At 46.2% G+C, this 26,790-nt stretch overlaps 1 protein-coding gene across 15 annotated transcripts in view; it reads right to left on the reverse strand.

Moving 5' to 3' along the window:
* Positions 1 to 26,790, reverse strand: part of NEDD4L (NEDD4 like E3 ubiquitin protein ligase) — a 642,187-nt gene that overhangs the window by 41,423 nt on the left and 573,974 nt on the right. For 11 of the 15 annotated variants that reach the window (XM_063959562.1, XM_063959571.1, XM_063959596.1 and 8 more), the window contains 4 exons: positions 11,806 to 11,883; positions 9,041 to 9,095; positions 8,893 to 8,949; positions 6,549 to 6,607 (listed from right to left, as the gene is read on the reverse strand). In XM_063959562.1, the coding sequence (XP_063815632.1) occupies positions 6,549 to 6,607; positions 8,893 to 8,949; positions 9,041 to 9,095; positions 11,806 to 11,883 (249 nt within the window). The remainder of the gene's footprint in view (positions 1 to 6,548; positions 6,608 to 8,892; positions 8,950 to 9,040; positions 9,096 to 11,805; positions 11,884 to 26,790) is intronic. The other 4 variants (XM_063959604.1, XM_063959578.1, XM_063959498.1 and 1 more) reach the window with 1 other exon arrangement.

Below are 26,790 nucleotides of genomic sequence, written 5' to 3' on the forward strand. Positions count from 1 at the left end.
AACGCAGCCGCGGTAAGTCTTGGAACAGACAAGGCCCCTGCTGGAGCAGGTCCTCTCTTAAAGGTAGAAGGCCACGGTTCTTCCGTGAGCATCTCTTGAAGTTCCGGGTACCAAGTCCTTCTTGACCCATCCGGAACCACGAGTATCGTTCTTACTCATCTCCTTCTTATGATTCTCAGTACTTTTGGTATGAGATGCATAGGAGGGAACACATACCCTGACTGGTACACCCACAGTGTTACCAGAGCGTCCACCGCTATTGCCTGAGGGTCCCTTGACCTGGCGCAATATCTGTCTAGTTTTTTGTTCAGGCGGGACGCCATCATGTCCACCTTTGGTTTTTCCCAACGGTTTACAATCATGTGGAAGACTTCCCGCTGAAGTCCCCACTCTCCCGGGTGGAGGTTATGCCTGCTGAGGAAGTCTGCTTCCCAGTTTTCCACTCCCGGAATTAACACTGCTGAGAGTGTTATCACATGATTTTTCGCCCAGCGAAGAATCCTTGCAGTTTCTGCCATTTCCCTCCTGCTTCATGTGCCGCCCTGTCTGTTTACGTGGGCGACTGCCGTGATGTTGTCCCACTGGATCAATACCGGCTGACCTTGAAGCAGAGGTCTTGCTAAGCTTAGAGCCTTGTAAATTGCCCTTAGCTCCAGTATATTTATGTGGAGAGAAGTCTCCAGACTTGATCACACTCCCTGGAATTTTTTTCCTTGTGTGACTGCTCCCCAGCCACTCAGGCTGGCATCCGTGGTCACCAGGACCCAGTCCTGAATGTTGAATCTGCGGCCCTTTCATAGATGAGCACTCTGCAGCCACCGCAGAAGAAAACACCCTTGTCCTTGGAGACAGGGTTATCCGCTGATGCATCTGAAGATGCGATCCGGACCATTTTCCCAGCAGATTCCACTGAAAGGTTCTTGCGTGAAATCTACCGAATGGGATCGCTTTGTAAGAAACCACCATTTTTCACAGGACCCTTGTGCAATGATGCACTGATACTTTTCCTGGTTTTAGGAGGTTCCTGACTAGCTCGGATAACTCCCTGGCCTTCTTCTCCGGGAGAAAACATCCTTTTCTGGACTGTGTCCAGAATCATTCCTAGGAACATTAGACGTGTCGTCGGAAAAAGCTGCGATTTTGGAATATTTAGAATCCACTCATGCTGTCGTAGAACTACTTGAGATAGTGCTACTCCGACCGCCAACTGTTCTCTGGACCTTGCCCTTATCAGGAAAGCGTCCATATTTCTTTTAGGAAGAATCATCCTTTCGGCCATTACCATGGTAAAGACCCGGGGTGCCGTGGACAATCCAAACGGCAGCGTCTGAACTGATAGTGACAGTTCTGTACCACGAACCTGAGATACCCTTGGTGAGAAGGGCAAAATTTGGACATGTAGGTAAGCGTCCCTGATATCCAGTGACACCATATCGTCCTGGTTCGCTATCACTGCTCTGAGTGACTCCATCTTGATTTGAACCCTTGTATGTAATTGTTCAAATCTTTTAGATCTCACCGAGCCGTTTGGCTTCAGTACCACAATATAGTGTGGAATAATACCCCTTCCCTTGTTGTAGGAGGGGTACTTTGATTATCACCTGCCTGTGAATTTTTTCCCAATACTGCCTCCCTGTCGGAGGGAGACGTTGGTAAAGCAGACTTCAGGAACTTGTGAGGGGAAGACGTCTCGAATTTCCAATGTACACCTGGGATACTACGTGTAGGATCCAGGAGTCCACTTGCGAGTGAGCCCACTGCGTGCTGAAACTCTTGAGATGACCCCCCACCGCACCTGAGTCCGCTTGTATGGCCCCAGCGTCATGCTGCGGACTTGGCAGAAGCTGTGGAGGACTTCTGTTCCTGGGAATGGGCTGCCTGCTGCAGTCTTCTTCCCTTTCCTCTAACCCTGGGCAGATATGACTGGCCTTTTGCCCGCCTGCCTTTATGGGTACGAAAGGACTGAGACTGAAAAGACTGTGTCCTTTTCTGCTGAGATGTGACTTGGGGTAACAAAAGTGGATTTTCCAGCTGTTGCCATGGCCACCAGGTCCGATGGACCGCCCCTTTATACGGCAATACTTCCATGTGCCGTCTGGAATCTGCAACACCTGACCACTGTCTCTATAAACATCGTCTGGCAGATATGGACATCACATCTACTCTTGATGCCAGAATGCCTCTATAGTCAATAAAATATTGTTCCTGTCAAGGGTATCAATATTTTCAGTCAGGAAATCCGACCAAGCCCCCCCAGCGCTGCACATCCAGGCTGAGGCGATTGCTGGTCGTAGTATAACACCAGTATGTGTGTATATACTTTTTAGGATATTTTTCAGCTTCCTATCAGCTGGCTCCTTGAGGGCGGCCGTATCTGGAGACGGTAACGCCACTTGTTTTTATAAGCGTGTGAGCGCCTTATCCACCCTAAGGTGTGTTTCCCAACTCGCCCTCACTTCTGGCGGGAAAGGGTATACCTCCAATAATTTTCTATCGGAGGAAACCCACGTATCATCACACACTTTAATTTATCTGATTCAGGAAAAACTACAAGTAGATTATTCCCACCCTACATAATACCCTTATTTGTGGTACTTGTAGTATCAGAAATATATAACACCTCCTTCATTGCCCTTAACATGTAACGTGTGGCCCTAAAGGAAAATAAGTTTGTTTCTTCACCGTCGACACTGAAGTCAGTGTCCGTGTCTGTGTCTGTGTCGACCAACTGAGGTAAATGGGCGTTTTTACAAGCCCCTGACGGTGTCTGAGACGCCTGGACAGGTACTAATTTGTTTGCCGGCCGTCTCATGTCGTCAACCGACCTTGCATCGTGTTGACATTATCACGTAATTCCTAAATAAGCCATCCATTCCGGTGTCGACTCCCTAGAGAGTGACATCACCAATACAGGCAATTTGCTCCGCCTCCTCACCAACATCGTCCTCCTACATGTCGACACACACGTACCGACACACAGCACACACACAGGGAATGCTCTGATAGAGGACAGGACCCCACTAGCCCTTTGGGGAGACAGAGGGAGAGTTTGCCAGCACACACCAAAAACGCTATAATTATACAGGGACAACCCCTTATACAAGTGTTTTCCCTTATAGCATTTTCACATATGTAATCATATCGCCAAATGTGTGCCCCCCCTCTCTGTTTTAACCCTGTTTCTGTAGTGCAGTGCAGGGGAGAGCCTGGGAGCCTTCCTCACAGCAGAGCTGAGCAGGAAAATGGCGCCGTGTGCTGAGGAGAATAGGCCCCGCCCCCTAAAACGGCGGGCTCTTCTCCCGGAGTTTGTGAGATCTGGCAGGGGTTAAATACATCCATATAGCCTCAAGGGCTATATGTGATGTATTTTAGCCATAAAAAAGGTATAATACATTGCTGCCCAGGGCGCCCCCCCCAGCGCCCTGCACCCTCAGTGACCGCTGGTATGAAGTGTGCTGACAACAATGGCGCACAGCTGCAGTGCTGTGCGCTACCTTATGAAGACTGAAAGTCTTCTGCCGCCTGTTTCTGGACCTCTGGACCTCTTTAACTTCGGCATCTGCAAGGGGGGTCGGCGGCACGGCTCCGGGACGAACCCCAGGGTGAGACCTGTGTTCCGACTCCCTCTGGAGCTAATGGTGTCCAGTAGCCTAAGAAGCAAATCCATCCTGCACGCAGGTGAGTTTTCTTCTCTCCCCTAAGTCCCTCGTAGCAGTGAGCCTGTTGCCAGCAGGACTCACTGAAAATAAAAAACCTAACTTAAACTTTTATTCTAAGCAGCTCAGGAGAGCCACCTAGATTGCACCCTTCTCGGCCGGGCACAAAAATCTAACTGAGGCTTGGAGGAGGGTCATAGGGGGAGGAGCCAGTGCACACCACCTGATCCTAAAGCTTTTATTATTGTGCCCTGTCTCCTGCGGAGCCGCTAAACCCCATGGTCCTGACGGAGTCCCCAGCATCCACTTAGGACGTTAGAGAAATAAACTGGAGAAGTTGCCCATAGCAAACAATCAATCAGGGTTTAGCTACCATTTTATAGAATGTACTTGATAAGTACTAGTAAATAAATGTGTGGTTGCTACCGTATGAACAACACTTCCACTTGTCCACTCTTTAGAAAGTTTCATACATTTAAGAGTATGCAAGGGACAGGGGCAACCGTGCAAAGGTAAGGGACAACCATGTAAGAGACACAGGGACAACCAGGTAAGAGACACAGGGACAACCATGCAAGGGGCAGAGACAACCATGTAAGCAGTGGCGGAACTGTGGGAGGCAATGGAGTCGGCTGCCGCCGGGCTCCTGACCTGCAGGGGGCACTTCTCCATTGCCTCCCACCCAGGAGCGGATTTACCGCTAGGCAACCAAAGCAGCTGCCTAGGGCCCGACAGGTCCAGGGTGCCCGGCCAGTGCATAATTGTCTAGCAGTAAATTCGCTAATGCTCCCCAGTGTAACGCCCGACAGCAGTGTCAGCCAGCTCACCCGCTGCCCGCCTCCGCTGATGCTCATAAATACCTTCTCCAGCAACGGACATTGTCACCTTTCCCACTTCCCCCTCCTGGACAAAAAACGCAGATCAGAGGCAGATATGCCAGAGACAATGGGGCTCCTGCTGTGAAGGGGGTACATGATGCATAACAGTGACCGGCATAGGACCGTAGATATCCCCTATCCTGAAAGGCCAGCCATTTTGGGTGATTCTGTTCAATCCCGCAGACCCGGGTGTCCCCTGAAAGGTGAGATTTCCAGCTTTTGGGAACCGTTGTCAGCTTGTTGATAGACCCATGGGCCGCGGAGATATCTGCATGCAAAACTATAAAACAGCATTTTTTCCTGACCGGAGACAGGCTCCAGGGGGACCCTCGTGTCGGTCTCTTCCCATTCCGGCATTTCCAGTCTGATTTTTTTATAGGACCAGGGATCGCAGATATATCTGGCTGCAAAGTGGGCGGGACCATGCATTATCTATGGGGAAATTAAATGAGCTGTTTGTGGAACATTTATTCCTCGTCTTGGCTGGAAATCTCTGGTTCTGTAAAACTTAGAATTTGCTTGAGACACTCGAAATTTAAAGGAGACTCTCAGCTTCCAGGTGACCCTGGATCCAAGTTTCTAACCCTAATAGAACCGGAGATATCCTGCTTCAAGCACCGGGTCCTAGTGCCAGCTCCACACTAGAGATAAGTCGAGTTTCCTTGGTAGCATTTGTTTGACCTTTGACCCCTGATATCTCTGGAAACACCGGCCAGATCTACTTGACCCAGGTACCATCCGATAGCTGAGTCTCTCTTATTCAGGTACCGGTGAAATCTAAATTTTAGACCCCCCAGGCTGCGGAGCTATCCCCCGCAGAATTGACCACCCCTCTCCTGAAAATATGGATTATTAAACCCACCCCCACTGGTATCCCCCCTTGTGTGTTCAAGATAAACCTACCCCCACCTACGAGTCAGTGAGGGCGCTTATCTTCTCTTTCCATCCCTGACACCCTCTCGCTCTGCCATCTCTTATTCTCTCACTTTCCCCGATACCTTCTTTCTTTCTCGCTCCTCTCTTGGTCTCTCTCTTCCTGACACCCCTCTCTATCCCTGATACTCTCGCTCTCCTTTCTCTCATTCCCTCACTTTCCCTGACACCCTCTCTCTTGCGTGCCTCTCTCTGTCTCTCTTCTTAACACCCTCTCTCTCATCCCATCTCTTTCCCTGACACTGTCTCGCTATCTCCCATGTAAGAGACACAGGGACAACCATGTAAGGGGCAGAGACAACCCTGCAAGGGGCAGAGACAACCATGCCAAGGGCAGAGACAACCATGTAAGAGAAGCAAGGACAACCAGGCAAGGGGCAGGGACCACCAGGCAAGGGGCAGGGACCACCAGGCAAGGGGCAGGGACAACCAGGCAAGGGGCAGGGACAACCAGGCAAGGGGCAGGGACAACCAGGCAAGGGGCAGGGACAACCAGGCAAGGGGCAGGGACAACCATGCAAGGGGCAGGGACAACCATGCAAGGGACACCTAATGGGCAAAGGTAAGGCTCCTATGGTCTTGACATTCCCCCATGATGCAACAAAAGGATCTCCAGGCGTAATGAAATCAGACTCTCGTGTTTTGGTTTTGCCACAACCACCGTCTTTTTTTTTTAGTTTTTTCTTTTTGGAAAAACCACCCAAGTGTTTTGGTTTGGATTTAATTTTCTTGAAACTTGATAAAAACAGCTAAAATCATGTAATTTGGACCTTACTATTAACATCAATAGCATTAATTTCCAGTCAATTTTGACCACACTCTCCTGGGTGAAACGGCACCTGGAATCATGAAGGAGAGCTTACAAGCAATCTAAAACCCAACATTCCGATTTTAAATCAGAGTTCCCAACGGAGGGAAGCTCCTTATCAGGGACAATGTTCAACTCCGATCCCCTAAATTCGGGAGAGTTTGGATTTCCAAAAAAACAAACTGTATATCTCTAATTTGTTTATATTTGAAATGACATCCCCACCAAACCTGCTTCCACTTAGCATGCACAATCCGCTTCTCTAATACTTACTGGCCCAGTGATCGCTGGATTCTGTAGTCGGGGGTCTTCCCACTGAGTTATTTTGTTGTCTGCAATTAAAGTGCACATACAAAAATTGCATTAAAAAAGACTCTAAAGCCAGGAACATCTGCAGGCCTGCGACAATCCTCACGGCAAGTTTCCATCAACACATTCCCCATACATCACAAAAACATCCAATCCAACTAAACCATCAGGCAGCGCTGTGTATCTACTGGTTGGTCGGCTTGTGTGGGAGCGTTACCACGTGACGCGTCCGTACAGCGTTATAGCAATGAATAATCGGTGACATGGCAATCATTCATTATCCTTGTAAAGAATGATATGATGGATGAGATGGCAGATCCTTCATGTTAAGGAGGATTGAAGAGGATAAAGTGACAGGACCACAAGCTACACTATCATCTCTCATTAAATGTTTTCATCTCGCTGAACATTATTTCGGCTCCAGTCAAATCACATTGTCTCCAATATAGGCAGAACTAATTCCTACAAATGTGACAGGATGGAACAGCGCAATTCTTTTAATCTTCTCAGAGAACATCAGCTTGAAAACAAGTCTGTTTGTCAAAGTCTGGCTAAGATAAAGATGTGTCCTCATACGCCGTGGCTTCAGTTGTACCAAATAGTCCCGTCCCCCCCCAGGTGCGCCAGGTACTGGGCATCTTCCAAAACTAGAGACAAAACTACATGGTTAAATTACACTGATCAATTTGATGTGCAACATTTGTAGATGTCTGCGCAACTGAGCTTGAATCTGTGTACGAAGTGCTACGATGCAATTGGCCGTGGCTTGTCCGCAAGGCTGAGTTCTGTTGCGCTTCTTCTCTACGCGTCTTACACCAATTCCTGCGCGGTTAGTCACAGCCAAGTGCCTCTAGTACACTGCAAACGTCTTTTGTCACTACACTGGCGAGGTTACTAACAGGGAAAATGTAAAGAAAAATACAGCGGGCTACTCCCTGTCACACCGGGCACCACGCACATATACAGATGTGTCCACGTTTATCTTGACCTTTAATAGGATTAACTGAGACTGGGCAGTCGGACTTAATCCCCTGCTGTAATGACTTAATCCCCTGCTGTATTGTTCTCTGTATTGTATTGCAGCTGAGAACAGTAGATGAAGGGTTTATGCTAATAAGTCATGTTGTGCCTAGGCGCAGAAAACTAGTCAAGATAACTGTGGACCCATCTGTAGACGCTAGGTGTATAGGCGCACATCTGTAAGTATAATGCATGATAAAGCACATAGGATTTAGTTATGGGAATGCTCTTTGTGCACCTGCATAAAATGTAAAATTAAAATGATACAAGATGAAAGAAAATATAGTTCTAAATCTAGCACTGTGTAGAGTTTGTATGTTCCCTCTGCATTTGCATGGGCTCTTTCCTTCATGCCAAAGATGTGCAAAAAGGTTGACTGGCCTCTGGATGTATCTTTATGGAAAGAATATAGATTAGCGCCACTGGTGGCTGAGACACATGCGAATGATGACCTATGCTCTGTAAATCCCAGCGTAATATGTACTGTAGGCGCTATATAAATAACTGATCAGAAATAATTAGACTTAATTATGTGGGGACACAGTCTGCCAACCAATCTACTGGCAGGATCGGTGTATTCCTGAGAAGGTAAATTGTCAGCTCACGGGGGAAATAGTTTGCTTCACTGAGAAACTTTGTATTTCAATGTCGCCACAAGCAAAAAGGAACAGCACCTTTCCAAAATGGCAGCGTCCTCTGTGTTAGGAAACACTGGTTACATACACAAACTGCATTACTTTGGTGAACAAAGAAACAACTTGGAGGTGTATTATTGTGTACAGAGAAAAACATGCCAGAATCAGAAAATGAAGTCGGGACGCCCGTTTTGCCACTTTGGCCGCACTGCAAGGTGCAATTTGGTTTCTATTATGTGTGATCCACTGGAGGACAATCCAGGACACGGGAAAATGTGCGCAAAAGGTGCAATAACTCACTGAAGCCCTCCAGACATTTATCTAGTATTGTATTAAAATGTCTGACAGGTTGTCGTGAGTTGCGTCACAGTTTGTGCAGTTTCCTGGGCACCATTTTGGTAAAAGCCCCCATAGAGATGCAATGGCCTTTTGATAACTTATCGCTCGACTTATTTTCCCATTCCTATGGTGTACGTCAAAACAAAATCTCTAATGCAAGTCACCCTTGCATTAAACACGCAGTATATAAATAAATGTAAACTATAGTATAACAAAAACACAAAAGTTGTTAATTTTCCGCAAGCTCAAAATTGGCAAATTCGGGGGGGAAAAGGTCAACGGCAAGCACTGTTTTCTGGCAAGATGTACAGTACCGTAGGAGGGCACTAACTGTCCGTCCTCACTGTCTCCACACATCAAGACTGGACTTCCTGAATAAAGAGTGAGATTACATCGCTTTCATAATCCTGATACGGGCAGTCGTCACCTGGGACGAGGCAAAAGAGCCTGGAGATTACTTACTGTGATCGATGTAGAATGTCCGGCCATCTAAATGTATTCGCTCCTCCCAACCAGGCTGCAAAACAGGATGCGTCACATTAAAAAAAATAAAAAATTCATAGGCAACGAAGGAAAGGGTTCTTCACAGTAAGGGCAGTAAGGATTTGGAATTCTCTGCCAGAGAAGGTAGTAATGGTGGACTCCGTCAATAAGTTTAAAAATGGATTAGATAAATTCCTAACTGAAAGAAATATCCAAGGATACAGCATTTAAATGAAGTTTATAGTACAGGTTAAACTTGATGGACATTTTGTCTTTTTTTTTCAACCTCATTAACTACGTTACTATGTACAACACCAGAAATACTGGGATAAAAGAAGATTCTGCCTTATAAAAACATGATTTTAGAATTGACTATCCCTAAAGTGTACTATGGGTGGTTCTACACCGCTGACAAAGTGAATGAAAGGTTTCCCACATCTGAGGCAGCTGGTTGTCCTCTTCTGTCACTTATGGTAAACTTGCTCCATCTGATCCTTGTTTTGGGACAAAATCTACAGACTCTGTCATTAATGTTACCTATGAGGGTAAACGTTTGATCAAGTGTCAGCCTGATTATGTAGTACATGTATATATCCCTAAAGAGGTAAGACTACGTAAGGCAGCCTTGTGATACATCTACTTTGTGTCAGATTTTGGGAACATAGGGGGTCATTCCGAGATGATCCTAGCTGTGCTAAATTTAGCACAGCTACGATCATTCACACTGACATGCGGGGGGACGCCCAGAACAGGGCTATCCTGCTCCGCATGTCAGTGCCCCCCCCCGCAGAAGTGCAAAGGCATCGCACAGCGGCGATGCCTTTGCACTTCAAGAGTAGCTTCCGACCAGCACAGCTTTAGCGTGCTGGCCGGTAGCTACTCATCGCTCCCTGGCCCGCAGCGGCTGCGTGTGACGTCACACAGCCGCTGCGGCCCGCCCCCCCCATTTGGTCTGACCACGCCTGCGTTGGCTGGACCGCGCCCACGAAACGGCGACCAAATGCCGCCGTTCCGCCCCCCCACGCCCAGCGACCGCCTCTGCCTTTGGCCGTGCGGCATGCGCAGTTCTGACCCGATAGCACCGCTGCGATAAACTGCAGCGTGCGATCGGGTCAGAATAACCCCCATAATCAGAAGATGAGACAACACATAGTGGGGGGAGATTTATTAAGCCTTTTAAAGAGTGAAGTGGACAAGCTACTACCTATCATTTTATAGAATGTCCTCACTTTAGAAGGATTGATACATTTCCCCCAACATCTCACAACGATATCTAATAACAGAGACCCATGGGACTTCTATGTAACTGGAACAGAAACCTACTAACAGGAGTACATGGATATCAGATCCCCCATATAGGAGAAGCCTCAAATCTGAAATAATTATTTTTCTGAATGACTGAATGAAAATATTGAATGTAATTGTCTATAAAATGATCCCCAGTGATCTCCTCCTCTTAGTTTATTTATTTTGCGTACATGACAAAATGAATGAAGAATCTTGGATATCATTTTACAAATAGGCTCCTTAGTAGGATTTTTTTTGATGTACAGTGTTAAAGCGGTATCCCATTACATATGATAATTTACCGCACGGTAAAAATTGGCTTTTTAGCCTGATGGTACTATTGGGCTATCCAATTACAACTTGTTTTTATTGTGTGGTAAATGAACCGTTATCGGCCCATAACACATGGGATTCGGGATAAGTTCCCAGACCCATGTGTTATTGACCGAAAAAACGGGTCTCCTAGGGATGCTTATCAGGAATTCTACTTTGCGTGCCTGTGCAGCCTTACGGTGCTATTTGGATAGCCCCAGGGGGATCCATTATCTGCGGTAATTTACCGCAGCTAATAGGATATCGCCCTTAATCTTGTCTGTTGCGGCAATTATCATAATTGATCGCTTGATGATAAAAAAATAAAACATTCTATTTAAATATATTATTGGTTTAAGTAAAAGCATGTATAGATAAATAGGGCTTGAGATCTATGGGTCTTAAATCTATATCTGTCTAATTAGCAAGAAGACGGTCAATTATGTTCGATTCAGTTAGGGCTAGAGTTTCTGTAAACCAAGACGTTTCCTAAGTGAAAAATACATTTTTCTGTTTGTTTGGGACAATATAATTACATGTTTTTCAGTATTGCTTAACTTTTTTTGAATTGCAATCAAGATTACAGTGATAAGGCATCAAAGTTCCATCTGGAATAATGCGATTTGCCCTAAATCCCGTAAAAGGAAAGCTATCATCTTTTTGCGATTTATTTAAACCTTTATTTAATTTATTAATTAATAAACTATTATTTTCACATTCAGAATTAAGTTAGATGCACCACTTTTCCTCAATACGTTCACTAATACATAAAAAATGATGACTGCCGCTAGATCAATTCTGTCGGCAAAAGGATGAATGTAAGAACAATTATGGTTACTATGAACAAGAAAAATCCATAATATCCAATTTGCCCCAGAACCACACAATTGGACAAAGCCCGATCAATATAATAAAATTCTTCTCCATTATAAAAGACGTTCAATGGGTCTTAACTCCCCCTGAAGTATAGTTAAAAATATATAGATTACAGGACAGTCTACGCTGTTGGCTGATTTGTCTATTGCTACAATTTGAGTTGCATTGACAATCATTAGAAGCCCTTTAAACGTAGACTATCCAACATTCCAGTAATATTGTACCATGGTCAGACCAGTAATAATGCAATGCAGGGATAGGATACTCACGGGTAGAGGACCCAAGTCGTTGGGATTTAAAGACGCTTTTGTTCTCATGTGTACTGGAAATTTCAACCGTGGGTCCTCCTGCGAAATTTAGGACTTTGGTGAGTTACACGTTACTTGACAGAAGAGTTTACACATCAGTAAGACTTTCCACTGACAAGTCAATACATGAAAGGCTGCAAACATATCGGAAGACTTTATGATATCCACTCGGATAATCAATGACACGTAAGTATCACGGTAAATGGAGGAAGGTGCCACGCTATATACACAGTTTTTGACATAATCACCAAAAACTTAAATTCATTATTTAGAACATGAATAAACAATAAGAGTATTCTCGTGTCCCACAATAACCTTTGCTATTGTTTTCATCTCATTTAAGAGCGTCTGTCGCTAGATCAGAATCTACAAATTCTATTGCAAGTTAAGTGTTTTCAGAGGTACACCTTATAATGAAGTAAACCTTAAGATAAAACAGAGACAGATTCCGAATGTCGTCAATAGAGTAAAGAATAAAAAATGACAGAAGCCGATTCATTGGAACAGTATCTCTCCCCAAGCCTTCTTTTGTACCTATTTCAGTCCAGGTGACTGCGTACCCCTCTAAATTGGGCCCAAAGGGTGAATGTTTTTAGGAAACAAATATAGGAGACACACATGCAATATTATGCTAAAGTGCTTGCATTTATTGCAGGAGATAAATAAAATAATAAGAATTTACTTACCGATAATTCTATTTCTCGTAGTCCGTAGTGGATGCTGGGGACTCCGTCAGGACCATGGGGAATAGCGGCTCCGCAGGAGACAGGGCACAAAAATAAAGCTTTAGGATTAGGTGGTGTGTACTGGCTCCTCCCCCTATGACCCTCCTCCAAGCCTCAGTTAGGATACTGTGCCCGGACGAGCGTACACAATAAGGAAGGATATTGAATCCCGGGTAAGACTCATACCAGCCACACCAATCACACCGTATAACTTGTGATCTGAACCCAGTTAACAGTATGACAAACGTAGGAGCCTCTGAACAGACGGCTCACAACAATAACAACCCGAATTTGTTTGTAACAATAACTATGTACAAGTATTGCAGACAATCCGCACTTGGGATGGGCGCCCAGCATCCACTACGGACTACGAGAAATAGAATTATCGGTAAGTAAATTCTTATTTTCTCTAACGTCCTAAGTGGATGCTGGGGACTCCGTCAGGACCATGGGGATTATACCAAAGCTCCCAAACGGGCGGGAGAGTGCGGATGACTCTGCAGCACCGAATGAGAGAACTCAAGGTCCTCCTCAGCCAGGGTATCAAATTTGTAGAATTTTGCAAACGTGTTTGCCCCTGACCAAGTAGCAGCTCGGCAGAGTTGTAATGCCGAGACCCCCCGGGCAGCCGCCCAGGATGAGCCCACTTTCCTTGTGGAATGGGCCTTGACAGATTTAGGTTGTGGCAAGCCTGCCACAGAATGTGCAAGTTGAATTGTGCTACAAATCCAACGAGCACTCGTCTGCTTAGAAGCAGGAGCACCCATCTTGATGGGTGCATACAATATAAACAGTGAGTCAGACTTTCTGACTCCCGCCGTTCTTGAAATATATATTTTCAATGCCCGGACCACGTCCAACAACTTGGAATCCTCCAAATCGTTAGTAGCCGCAGGCACCACAATAGGCTGGTTCAGGTGAAACGCTGACACCACCTTAGGCAGAAAATGAGGACGCGTCCGCAGTTCTGCCCTGTCCGTATGGAAAATCAGATATGGGCTCTTATATGATAAAGCCGCCAATTCTGATACTCTCCTGGCTGAAGCCAGGGCCAGTAGCATGGTTACTTTCCATGTAAGATACTTCAACTCCACCGATTTGAGCGGCTCAAACCAATGGGATTTGAGAAAATCCAAGACTACATTAAGATCCCACGGTGCCACTGGGGGCACAACCGGGGGCTGTATATGTAGTACTCCTTTTACAAAAGTCTGGACTTCAGGAACTGAAGCCAATTCTTTCTGGAAGAAAATCGACAGGGCCGAAATTTGAACCTTAATGGACCCCAATTTGAGGCCCATAGACAATCCTGTTTGCAGGAAATGTAGGAATCGACCCAGTTGAAATTCCTCCGTGGGGGCCTTCCTGGCCTCACACCACGCAACATATTTTCTCCAAATGCGGTGATAATGTTGTGCAGTCACCTCCTTCCTGGCTTTTACCAGTGTAGGAATGACCTCTTCCGGAATGCCTTTTTCCCTTAGAATTCGGCGTTCAACCGCCATGCCGTCAAACGCAGCCGCGGTAAGTCTTGGAATAGACACGGTCCCTGCTGAAGCAGGTCCCGTCTTAGAGGTAGAGGCCACGGATCCTCCGTGAGCATCTCTTGAAGTTCCGGGTACCAAGTTCTTCTTGGCCAATCCGGAGCCACTAGTATCGTTCTTACTCCCTTTTGCCGTATAATTCTCAGTACTTTTGGTATGAGAGGCAGAGGAGGGAACACATACACTGACTGGAATACCCACGGTGTTACCAGACCGTCCACAGCTATTGCCTGAGGGTCTCTTGACCTGGCGCAATACCTGTCCAGTTTTTTGTTGAGGCGGGACGCCATCATATCCACCATTGGTTTTTCCCAACGGTTCACAATCATGTGGAAGACTTCTGGATGAAGTCCCCACTCTCCCGGGTGTAGATCGTGTCTGCTGAGGAAGTCTGCTTCCCAGTTGTCCACTCCTGGAATGAATACTGCTGACAGTGCTATCACATGATCTTCCGCCCAGCGAAGAATCCCTGCAGCTTCTGCCATTGCTGTCCTGCTTCTTGTGCCGCCCTGTCTGTTTACGTGGGCGACTGCCTTGATGTTGTCCGACTGGATCAACACCGGCTGACCCTGAAGCAGGGGTTTTGCCAGACTTAGAGCATTGTAAATCGCTCTTAGCTCCAGTATATTTATGTGAAGAGACATCTCCAGGCTTGACCATACTCCCTGGAAGTTTCTTCCCTGTGTGACCGCTCCCCAGCCTCTCAGACTGGCATCCGTGGTCACCAGGACCCAGTCCTGTATGCCGAATCTGCGGCCCTCTAACAGATGAGCACTCTGCAACCACCACAGAAGAGACACCCTTGTCCGTGGCGACAAGGTTATCCGCTGATGCATCTGCAGATGTGATCCGGACCATTTGTCCAGCAGATCCCACTGAAAAGTTCGTGCGTGGAATCTGCCGAATGGAATCGCTTCGTAAGAAGCCACCATCTTTCCCAGGACTCTTGTGCATTGATGCACAGACACTTTCCCTGGTTTTAGGAGGTTCCTGACAAGTTCGGATAACTCCCTGGCTTTCTCCTCCGGAAGAAACACCTTTTTCTGAACCGTGTCCAGAATCATTCCCAGGAACAGCAGACGTGTCGTCGGGGTCAACTGAGATTTTGGAAAATTCAGAATCCACCCGTGTTGTTGCAGCACTAGTTGGGTTAGTGCTACTCCGTCCTCCAGCTGTTCTCTGGACCTTGCCCTTATCAGGAGATCGTCCAAGTAAGGGATAATTAATACGCCTCTTCTTCGCAGAAGAATCATCATTTCGGCAATTACCTTGGTAAAGACCCGAGGTGCCGTGGACAATCCAAACGGCAGCGTAAGAAACTGATAATGACAGTTTTGCACCACGAACCTGAGGTACCCTTGATGTGAAGGGCAAATTGGGACATGCAGGTAAGCATCCTTTATGTCCAGGGACACCATAAAGTCCCCTTCTTCCAGATTCGCTATCACTGCTCTGAGTGACTCCATCTTGAACTTGAATTTTTGTATGTACAGGTTCAAAGATTTCAGATTTAGAATAGGTCTTACCGAGCCGTCCGGCTTCGGTACCACAAATAGCGTGGAGTAATACCCCTTTCCCTGTTGTAGGAGGGGTACCTTGACTATCACCTGCTGAGAAAACAGCTTGTGAATGGCTTCCAATACCGTCGCCCTGTCTGAGGGAGACGTTGGCAAAGCAGACTTTAGGAACCTGCGAGGGGGAGACTTCTCGAATTCCAACCTGTAACCCTGAGATACTACCTGCAGGATCCAGGGGTCCACCTGTGAGCAAGCCCACTGTGCGCTGAAATTCTTGAGTCGACCCCCCACCGCTCCTGAGTCCGCTTGTAAGGCCCCAGCGTCATGCTGAGGGCTTTGCAGAACCCTGGGAGGGCTTCTGTTCCTGGGCAGGGGCTGCTTGCTGCCCTCTCTTACCCCTTCCTCTGCCCCGAGGCAGATATGACTGTCCTTTTGTTCTTATAGGACCGAAAGGACTGCGGCTGAAAAGACGGTGTCTTTTTCTGTTGGGAGGGGGTCTGAGGTAAAAAGGTGGATTTTCCGGCAGTTGCCGTGGCCACCAGATCCGATAGACCGACGCCAAATAATTCCTCCCCTTTATACGGCAATACTTCCATATGTCGTTTGGAATCCGCATCACCTGACCACTGTCGCGTCCATAAACTCCTTCTGGCAGATATGGACATCGCATTTACTCTCGATGCCAGAGTGCAAATATCTCTCTGAGCATCTCGCATATAAAGGAAAGCATCCTTTAATTGCTCTATAGTCAATAAAATACTGTCCCTATCCAGGGTATCAATATTTTCAGTCAGGGAATCCAACCAGACGACCCCAGCACTGCACATCCAGGCTGAGGCGATGGCTGGTCGCAGTATAACACCAGTATCTGTGTATATACTTTTTAGGGTAGTTTCCAGTCTCCTATCAGCTGGATCCCTGAGGGCGGCCGTATCAGGAGACGGTAACGCCACTTGTTTTGATAAGCGTGTGAGCGCCTTATCCACCCTAGGGGGTGTTTCCCAGCGCGCTCTAACCTCTGGCGGGAAAGGGTATAATGCTAATAACTTTTTTTAAATTAGCACTTTTCTATCTGGGTTAACCCACGCTTCATCACATACATCATTTAATTCCTCTGATTCAGGAAAAACTACAGGTAGTTTTTTCACCCCCCACATAATACCCCTTTTTGTGGGACTTGCAGTATCAGAGATATGCAAAGCCTCCTTCATTGCCGTGATCATATAACGTGTGGCCCTACTTGAAAATACGTTTGTTTCATCACCGTTGACACTAGATTCAGTGTCTGTGTCTGGGTCTGTGTCGACCGACTGAGGTAAAGGGCGCTTTACAGCCCCTGACGGTGTCTGAGACGCCTGGGCAGGTACTAACTGGTTTGCCGGCCGTCTCATGTCGTCAACTGATTTTTGTAATGTGCTGACATTATCACGTAATTCCATAAACAAAGCCATCCATTCCGGTGTCGACTCCCTGGGGGGTGACATCACCATTATCGGCAATTGCTCTGCCTCCACACCAACATCGTCCTCATACATGTCGACACACACGTACCGACACACAGCAGACACACAGGGAATGCTCTTATCGAAGACAGGACCCCACTAGCCCTTTGGGGAGACAGAGGGAGAGTTTGCCAGCACACACCCAAGCGCTATAATATATATGGGAACAACCTTATATAAGTGTTGTTCCTTATAGCAGCTTAAATATATCAAAATATCGCCAAAAAATGCCCCCCCTCTCTGTTTTACCCTGTTTCTGTAGTGCAGTGCAGGGGAGAGTCCTGGGAGCCTTCCTCACAGCGGAGCTGAGCAGGAAAATGGCGCTGTGTGCTGAGGAGAATAAGCCCCGCCCCCTATTTCGGCGGGCTTTTCTCCCGGAGTTTTAGATATCTGGCATGGGTTAAATACATACATATAGCCTCAATGGCTATATGTGATGTATTCTTTTGCCATAAAGGTATTAAATATTGCTGCCCAGGGCGCCCCCAGCAGCGCCCTGCACCCTCCGTGACCGCTTGGTGTGAAGTGTGTGACAACAATGGCGCACAGCTGCAGTGCTGTGCGCTACCTTCATGAAGACTGAAGAGCCTTCTGCCGCCTGTTTCCGGACCTTCAATCTTCAGCATCTGTAAGGGGGGTCGGCGGCGCGGCTCCGGGACGAACCCCAGGGTGAGACCTGTGTTCCGACTCCCTCTGGAGCTAATGGTGTCCAGTAGCCTAAGAATCCAATCCATCCTGCACGCAAGTGAGTTGAAATTCTCTCCCCTAAGTCCCTCGATGCAGTGAGCCTGTTGCCAGCAGGACTCACTGAAAATAAAAAACCTAAAAACTTTTTCTAAGCAGCTCTTTAGGAGAGCCACCTAGATTGCACCCTGCTCGGACGGGCACAAAAACCTAACTGAGGCTTGGAGGAGGGTCATAGGGGGAGGAGCCAGTACACACCACCTAATCCTAAAGCTTTATTTTTGTGCCCTGTCTCCTGCGGAGCCGCTATTCCCCATGGTCCTGACGGAGTCCCCAGCATCCACTTAGGACGTTAGAGAAAGAGAAGTGCGTGAAACATTCCGGGGCAGTCTCCTCTCTACATCGTATGCAATCCATATATACAGCGCAAGCCGTTTAAAGTCTTTAGCATAATATTGTGCTTCAATATATTTGTTTTCTTGAATGTACACTTGGGAACAATGTGTTGCGGTGGAGCTGCAGCAATCGTTTCAGTTCCCTTTGATCATTGCTGCACAGATATTTTTATCCTGCTTTATAAACAGGAGTCCTATTTTGGAATGAAAGCTGTCATCTCTGCGTCTTGTTTTATTCATGTTCCGGCTTAATTATATTAATGAGAAAAATATAATTGAAAGCAGGTTTTTCTAGTCAGCTTCACATGTACATGCGCTTTATATTCCTTTGGTTCATCAATATCATCATCAATCAAATGCAAAAATGATCTAAGTACTCTTTTCCCCCAAATAGAACCTATAGATACTGTACTTTGATGGGGTTAGGTTCGATATGCCGGAGGTCAAAATCCTGACCGCAGCACCCCGATGGTGAGAATCCCGATAGGGGCAAGGTAAGTATACTTACCTTTCCCAAACGGCTCCTTAACCCCCCCATCACGCAACCTAAACTTAACCCCCCAACCCCCCCCCCCCAAACCCTACCCCTCCCCTGCAGCCTAAACCTAACCTCCCCCCACGTGGCTTACCTGTCTGGTGGGCTGGCAAACACTCACTACGAAATAGATCCCGGTGCCGGTATTGCGTCCCTAGACGGGACGCCGGTGCTGGCATTCAAAGTAGTGTCAGGATTCCGGCGTCGATATTTCGACTGCCGGATCCACCTATGATGTTATAATTTGTACATTACCGTTCAGATAGGGTATTTTGTGTTACACATAATCCTGGGTTTTTTTGTTTTTTTTAAAGACGAATATATCAACAATTGCAAAGGCAAATTTTAAGGGCCCCATACACTAGTACGATAATGCCTGATTTCATCCAACTTCGGGCATTCGGGACGATATATCAGGTGAAATTGGGCATTTTGGAGGTGTTTCCGATCCGATGCGCGGCCCCGTGAGGGTCGGATCGGCTCCCCTAGATCGTTAGTGCTGCACTCGTGATATATCGGTTCCAGCAGGCATGTCTGGGATCGCATACGATATATTGTATGCAAAATGTACCAAATTGTATGGAATCGTATGGAACCACTCGCGGGAAGCTCCCAGGAGAGTTCAAGGGAAATCGCCTCCGACTTCAGCCTCAGACGTATCGTTGTAGTGTATGGAGCCCTTTACAGAAAATAAATTGTGGATTTGTTTACAGATAAACATAGACCGAAAACCGGTCTATAATGCTGACCATACACTTTAAAGGCGGGTACACACTACCCGACGGCGGAACGGCGGCGATGGACGACTGTACAGTTGAACGATATAGTGCGTACACATTGAACGTTATCATTCAATGATAACGTTCAGTGACGTCATCGCCTGCTTTCCCGGACACACAGCTCAGCCAGACATTGACGGGTTGAGCTGCATGTCAGATCAATATTGATGAACGCTGAGCGACGTTCGGGAGCGCGTATGGTTCATCAATCTGACCCCCATACACACTGGGCGATTTCAAGCTTAAAATAAACAATAACGACATAAATGTCGTTATCGTTTATTTTTTATGCAGAAATCGGCTAGTGTGTAGGCCCCTTAAGATTATCTGTCCAACCAACCAACCAATTGGCTGCTTGGACCGAAAATATGGGAATTGATGGGAGCAATGACAATCGTCCATTTGTTCCCAAACACTGGAAAACAGACAAAAATCGGAGTTCAGACAAATTGGTTAAATCAAACGGAGTTCCTGTATACGGTTTATATAGTTAATGAACATGTATCTCATTAGAAACAGAAATTAGAAAATAAAAAAAAATACTGCAATATTAGCAAACATTAAATACAGTACGGCATTATACGAAAAGGACTAACTCAATAAAATGTTCATAACATGGGGAAAGCACATTAGCAATTAGAATAGCTTGGGTAAGATGGCTGACGATAGGTAGAAGTGCAGGTTACTACGTTAACAGCTTCCTCAAAATGAAAAACCACTTACAGTACATCACTGACAACATTACAGGGCCCAAAACACTTTTAGGTAAATATGACAGTGAATGACTGTAGTTCTGTTACTTCTGTACTAGGAGAGAAGCGTTCAGGGAGGTGTTACCAAACAGGGAATGAATCAAGAGCAGTGACCGCTAATAACAACTATTAACCACTAGGTGGTACACAAACATCTTTTATTTATTGGTCTTTTGCAGAATTGTAAAGTTGGCCTCAATCCACATTTTCTGTTGTCTTCTCGTCGTGCTTAAAATGTTAGGAAAGAAGTCATTTATTAAGCAGAGGTAACCTACAAAGTAATGTCTAATGAATAGAACAGTGGCACTGATGTTACACTGTAATATATATATATATATATATATAAACATGTTACTGTACATTTACTTATAAAAACTTTTCTCTGTATTATTAAATAACCGAAGCGTTAACAAGTTACATAACAATAGTTCTTAACAAAAAGAAAACCAACAGCTCTTGTTACATGCCGTGCATTAACCGGGTAAGCAATCAATTTGCTGGTAACAATGGGGCTATTTCAGACCTGATCGTTAGGTTGCGTTTTTTGCATCCCTGCGATCAGGTAGTCGCCGCCTACAGGGGGAGGTGGAATTCGCTGTGCCGGGGTGCGATCGCATGTGTAGCAGAGCTGCCCAAACTAATACTTTTTAATTTTGTGCAGTCTCTGCGCAGTTCAGGACTTACTCTTCCAGTGCGATGATCAGGGCCGGAGCGGACGTCAGAAACCCTCCCTCCAAACGACTGGTCCCTCCCGCGTTTTTCCGGACACTCCTTTAAAACGTTCAGTTGCCACCCACAAACGGCATCTTCCTGTCAATCTCCTTGCGATCGGCAGTGCGTTAGGAATTTTCGCACCATCCCGTCGCTGCCCGTTGCTGTGGTTCGTCATGTCTGCGCATTGCGGTGCATACGCATGCGCAGTTCAGACCTGATTGGCCGCTGTACGATCAGGTCTGAATTAGCCACAATATCCCACAATTGTTGTGGATTGCTCTGATGTCCTGCATTGGGAGAACAGCAGAAAATAAAAGGGTTTCTCTTACAGAACTTGCACAGCCGAGGATGACTCATTGCGCACTGTTGATGAGAGACTGGGATTGGAAAGACAGCGCAGCCGCCGTCCAATCATGTGCTGCCATTCCATCAGGCACAAGTACAAAGAGGCATAGGGGTATATGCAATTACGGTTGAATTCCCGAAAATGTCGAAAAACTGGACATTTTCGCCAAAAAAAACGACAATGCAATTCAGTACTTTTCGGCAAAAAAACGGCCATTCCAAATTCGACTTTTTGAAATTCAACATTTGTCAAATTCGACATTTCTGCAATGGTACAAATGCGGCATTTCGACAAAAGTATATTCAATTGAAGATTGTTAATTCGACAACAGTGCTTTTAGACAGTAAATTCGTCATTTTCAATCCGACACACTTTGCTGGCGGAATCTAATAAAATAATTTAAAAACATGTTTTTTTTTGTGTTTTTTTTATTGGTAATAGCATATCTATTTATATTAGAAGGGATTAGGTACTTGGTTTGTCTATTTAGGAGGCACAAGTATTATTTATATATTTAATTTTTTAATTTTTTTTTTATGGAATGGGGTAAAAATCAGGAAAAAAAATGCGTGGGGTCCCCCCTCCTAAGCATAACCAGCCTCGGGCTCTTTGAGCCGGTCCTGGTTGCCAAAATACGGGGGGGAAAATGACAGGGGATCCCCCGTATTTTAACAACCAGCACCGGGCTCTGCGCCTGGTCCTGGTGCAAAAAATACGGGGGACAAAAAGAGTAGGGGTCCCCCGTATTTTTTGTACCAGCACCGGGCTCCACTAGCTGGACAGATAATGCCACAGCCGGGGGTCACTTTTATACAGCGCCCTGCGGCCGTGGCATTAAATACCCATCTAGTCACCCCTGGCCGGGGTACCCTGGAGGAGTGGGGACCCCTTCAATCAAGGGCCCCCCCCCAGCCACCCAAGGGCCAGGGGTGAAGCCCGAGGCTGTCCCCCCCATCCAAGGGCTGCGGATGGGAGGCTGATAGCCTTGTTGAAAATGTAAGAATATTGTTTTTTGCAGACGAACTACAAGTCCCAGCAAGCCTCCCCCGCAAGCCGGTGCTTGGAGAACCACAAGTACCAGCATGCGGGGGGGAAATGGGCCCGCTGGTACCTGTAGTTCTACTGCAAAAAAAATACCCAAATAAAAACAGGACACAGACACCGTGAAAGTATAACTTTATTACATACATGCCGACACACATACTTACCTATGTTGACACGCCGACTCTGGCCACGTCTCCAATGTCGACGTCCGGGGTACCTGAAAATAAAATTATACTCACCTGATCCAGTGTCCGGTTCTTTTATTGTAATCCACGTACTTGGCAAAACAAAAAAACGCATTTACTCGAACCAGACGGACTGAAAGGGGTCCCATGTTTACACATGGGACCCCTTTCCCCGAATGCAGAGACCCCCCATGACTCCTGTCACAGAAGGTCCCTTCAGCCAATCAGGAAGCGCCATGTCGTGGCACTCTCCTGATTGGCTGTATGCGCGTCGGAGCTGTCAGACGCGCATCGCACAGCCCCCTCCATTATCTTCAATGGTGGGAACTTTGCGGTCAGCGGTGAGGTCACCCGCGGTCAGCGGCTGACCGCGGGTAACCCCACTGCTGACCGCAAAGTTCCCACCATTGAAACTAATGGAGGGAGCTGTGCGATGCGCTGTCTGCCAGCTCAGACGCGCAAAGCCAATCAGGAGAGTGCCACGAAGTGGCGCTTCCTGATTGGCTGAAGGGACCTTCTGTGACAGGAGTCACGGGGGGTCTCTGCATTCGGGGAAAGGGGTCCCATGTGTAAACATGGGACCCCTTTCAGTCCGTCTGGTTCGAGTAAATGCATTTTTTTGTTTTGCCAAGTACGTGGATTACAATATAAGAACCGGACACTGGATCAGGTGAGTATAATTTTATTTTCAGGTACCCCGGACGTCGACATTGGAGACGTGGCCAGAGTCGGCGTGTCAACATAGGTAAGTATGTGTGTCGGCATGTATGTAATAAAGTTATACTTTCACGGTGTCTGTGTCCTGTTTTTATTTGGGTATTTTTTTGCAGTAGAACTACAGCTACCAGCGGGCCCGTTTCCCCCCCCCCCCGCATGCTGGTACTTGTGGTTCTCCAAGTACCGGTTTGCGGGGGAGGTTTGCTGGGACTTGTAGTTCGTCTGCAAAAAACAATATTCTTACATTTTCAATAAGGCTATCAGCCTCCCATCCGCAGCCCTTGGATGGGGGGGGACAGCCTCGGGCTTCACCCCTGGCCCTTGGGTGGCTGGGGCGGGGGACCCCTTGATTGAAGGGGTCCCCACTCCTCCAGGGTACCCCGGCCAGGGGTGACTAGTTGGGTATTTAATGCCACGGCCGCAGGGCGCTGTATAAAAGTGACCCCCGGCTGTGGCATTATCTGTCCAGCTAGTGGAGCCCGGTGCTGGTACAAAAAATACGGGGGACCCCTACTTTTTGTCCCCCGTATTTTTTGCACCAGGACCAGGCGCAGAGCCTGGTGCTGGTTGTTAAAATACGGGGGATCCCCTGTCATTTTTTCCCCCGTATTTTGGCAACCAGGACCGGCACAAAGAGCCCGAGGCTGGTTATGCTTAGGAGGGGGGACCCCACGCAAAATTTTTTTCGTTTTTTTTTACCGTTTTTAAAAAAATTTTTAAAATCGAATCAAAATCCGTCAAATCGGCTGTTTTTTGACAGCGGGACTGTCGAATTCGTTTTTTATTGAATATGTCGAATTCCGGCACCCACCTGCCGGAATTCGACGGTCGAATTGTGTCGAATTTAAAAACAGGCGAAAAAGTGCCGCAATTCGCCCGGAATTGCATATACCCCATAGAATAGGTCATTTATGGAGACAGACTTTCATGGTAGTAGTATTTTTACATTGGATTACAGACATTTAAAGTCTTAGTGGTTCCTAGAAAGCAATATGTCCAGTATACAGGTCTGTATCAGGTCTCCACAGTTACAAAAGTACTCCTTGTCCCGTATGGGTGTAAGGGGTATATTTACCAAGCAGAGGATTTTTTGCAGAATTTGCCAGATTAAAAGAGCGATAATGTTAAATGCAAAACGAGCCTGATTTTTTCATTTACTATTGCTGCCCTTTTAAATCTTGCAGGCAAAAACCGATAAAAAATGTGGAAATTTTAAAACCCACAACTTAGTAAATATATTGGGTAAATGTATGAAGCAGTTATAGGAGTGGAGAAGTGAGCCAGTGGAGAAGTTGCCCATGGCAACCAATCAGCTGCTCTGTATAATTTTATAGTATGTAATGCAAATTATAAATGTTACATCAATGCTGATTGGTTGTCATGGGTAACTTCTCCACTCTTATCACTGCTTCATACATTAACCCCAATATCCATAAGAGAGATAAAAGTTAACATTCAGAGTTTTCACCTCAGTAGGAGCAGAAAGCTGTGTAACTCACTATCTCGAGGTGCTGGTAACCAGGGCCGGCTCTGCCATTAGGCAGCTGCCTAGGGTGCCGGGATCTAGGGGGCGTCACTGAGTCTGCCTATCACAAAATGAAGGATGTCTCTGAAAGAAACATCCTTGTTGTACTTCATGCTGTGGAACTTGTAAGTCACACTTTCATCTGAAGGGATGGGAAGTGGGTATTGAGTTGGTTGGGGGTAGACGTTTTGCCTAGGGTGCCGAGAAACCTTGCACCGGCCCCGCTGGTACCGGCAGACACTTTAGACCAGAGGTGTCCGATTATTTTAGTTGGAGGGCTCAAAGTTTTAGTAAACGGTTGAGAGCCATAAACAAAACCCTTTTTTCCCTTATACCGTGGAGTCACATACTCCTAGCACCTTCATCATGCACTGCCTTGGCCCTCCCTTACGTCTAACCCGGGTGCTAGGGCGATCCGAGGCAGGAAGTAATGGGGGAGCTGGAAGCATGCAGCTCAGAACTAGTAAAGGAGTTCTGAGACCGTGCGGATCTTTGCCAGCCCTTACTTTGTTGTGGAGGATTGATGCAACTGACCTGGCCCCATTACCTGGTGGCTTGCATACGGCCCCAGGGTCTTATTTTGTCCACCACTGCTATAGACTAATAAAATACACCTTTTCTAGCAGAAAATAAAATGCAGGGCTGCTGGCATCAATTCTCATCACATAGGGTTGCGAGCTGATTCAGACAGGGGTACGAAACAATTTGTCTACTGAGTGCAAACCAGGCAGATTTGGTCTACCTCTGGTTTCGCCAGCTATAGATTCTTTAATACTACTCAACTGATTTTGTTATGCAACGTAATTTATTATTTAAATAACAGTTCAAATAAAACGTAACATTTATTTATAATAAAGGTCAAGCAGGCAGTGCTTGTTACCGGTCGGATAACGTGTGAAACAAAATACATTTGGCAAGCATGATTAAAGCCAAAGGCACACAGCTATTTCATTGTTTTAATCCGCCTCCACGGTGCTCCCTCTTTTTTACAAGGGTAAAGAGGAGAGGCGCTCTACCTACAGAAGGTACATTATGTTGTAGCAGGGTGTCATGTCCACATGTGCTCTTAAACAATAAGATATTTTTGGGCAGGGGAATGAAAAGTGCAAAAAAGCAACCAGGTGTAAATGGTCTGATTTAGGCAGGACAGTCCCGGTTCCAGGATACTGCCGTGTGAGCCAGGATAGTCGGTAGCAATGGACAGGTACAAGAAGGGTGATGTCCACAACAGCTTTTGGAAGGGATGTTGCCATTTCCTAATTCATAGTACTTCCATGTTGCTATGCACAGAATGTGGATTTACAGCTGACTACACACTATGAGGTTTCTGGGTTGACAATCGGCGTGATTTTTCAGCAAATGGAAGTTCCTGATATTGGCGCTACACACTAATTAACAAAAAAATTGCTTAACGTTCCACCACACTGAACTTGCATCTCTCTACCCACAAGGCGGATGAGGTCAGGATATATCATAGGAAATATGGGCAGATCATGGAGAATGTCACACAATGCACCGATTTCGGCACCCTTTGGCCAATATCTCCTGGAAAGTCTGACCAAAGCGATTATAATCAAAGAGCAGAGTTGTAGCCTTTTTTTTTTTTTTTTACCATTTTATCACCGAGTTGATCATGCCTACACACTACTAAATAAAACAAACCGATCACCATATTACTGCCAAATCAGCCCAATAAATGTATAGTGTGTACCAAGCTTTAGGGTTATTATTCAAAAGACACTAAAACAGAATACATGCAGATCCCATTTATAGTTGTGTAGCAATACACATTCCAGTTGAGATATTTGGTATTTTGTTAAACCTTTGTTAAGTCAATCACCGCAAAATATTTAGTCTCAAAAAGATTCTTGTAGTGGTCTTTGATAGTAGCAGATCCAGTTGTCCCCCTGGACCAAAACCCTGAACATTTCAAATACTTTCTTTGCTGATGAGTCATTGACGCTTTGAAATAAATCTTTCTA

This window comes from Pseudophryne corroboree, chromosome 1, assembly GCF_028390025.1.
Source record: "Pseudophryne corroboree isolate aPseCor3 chromosome 1, aPseCor3.hap2, whole genome shotgun sequence".
NCBI lineage: Eukaryota > Metazoa > Chordata > Amphibia > Anura > Myobatrachidae > Pseudophryne > Pseudophryne corroboree.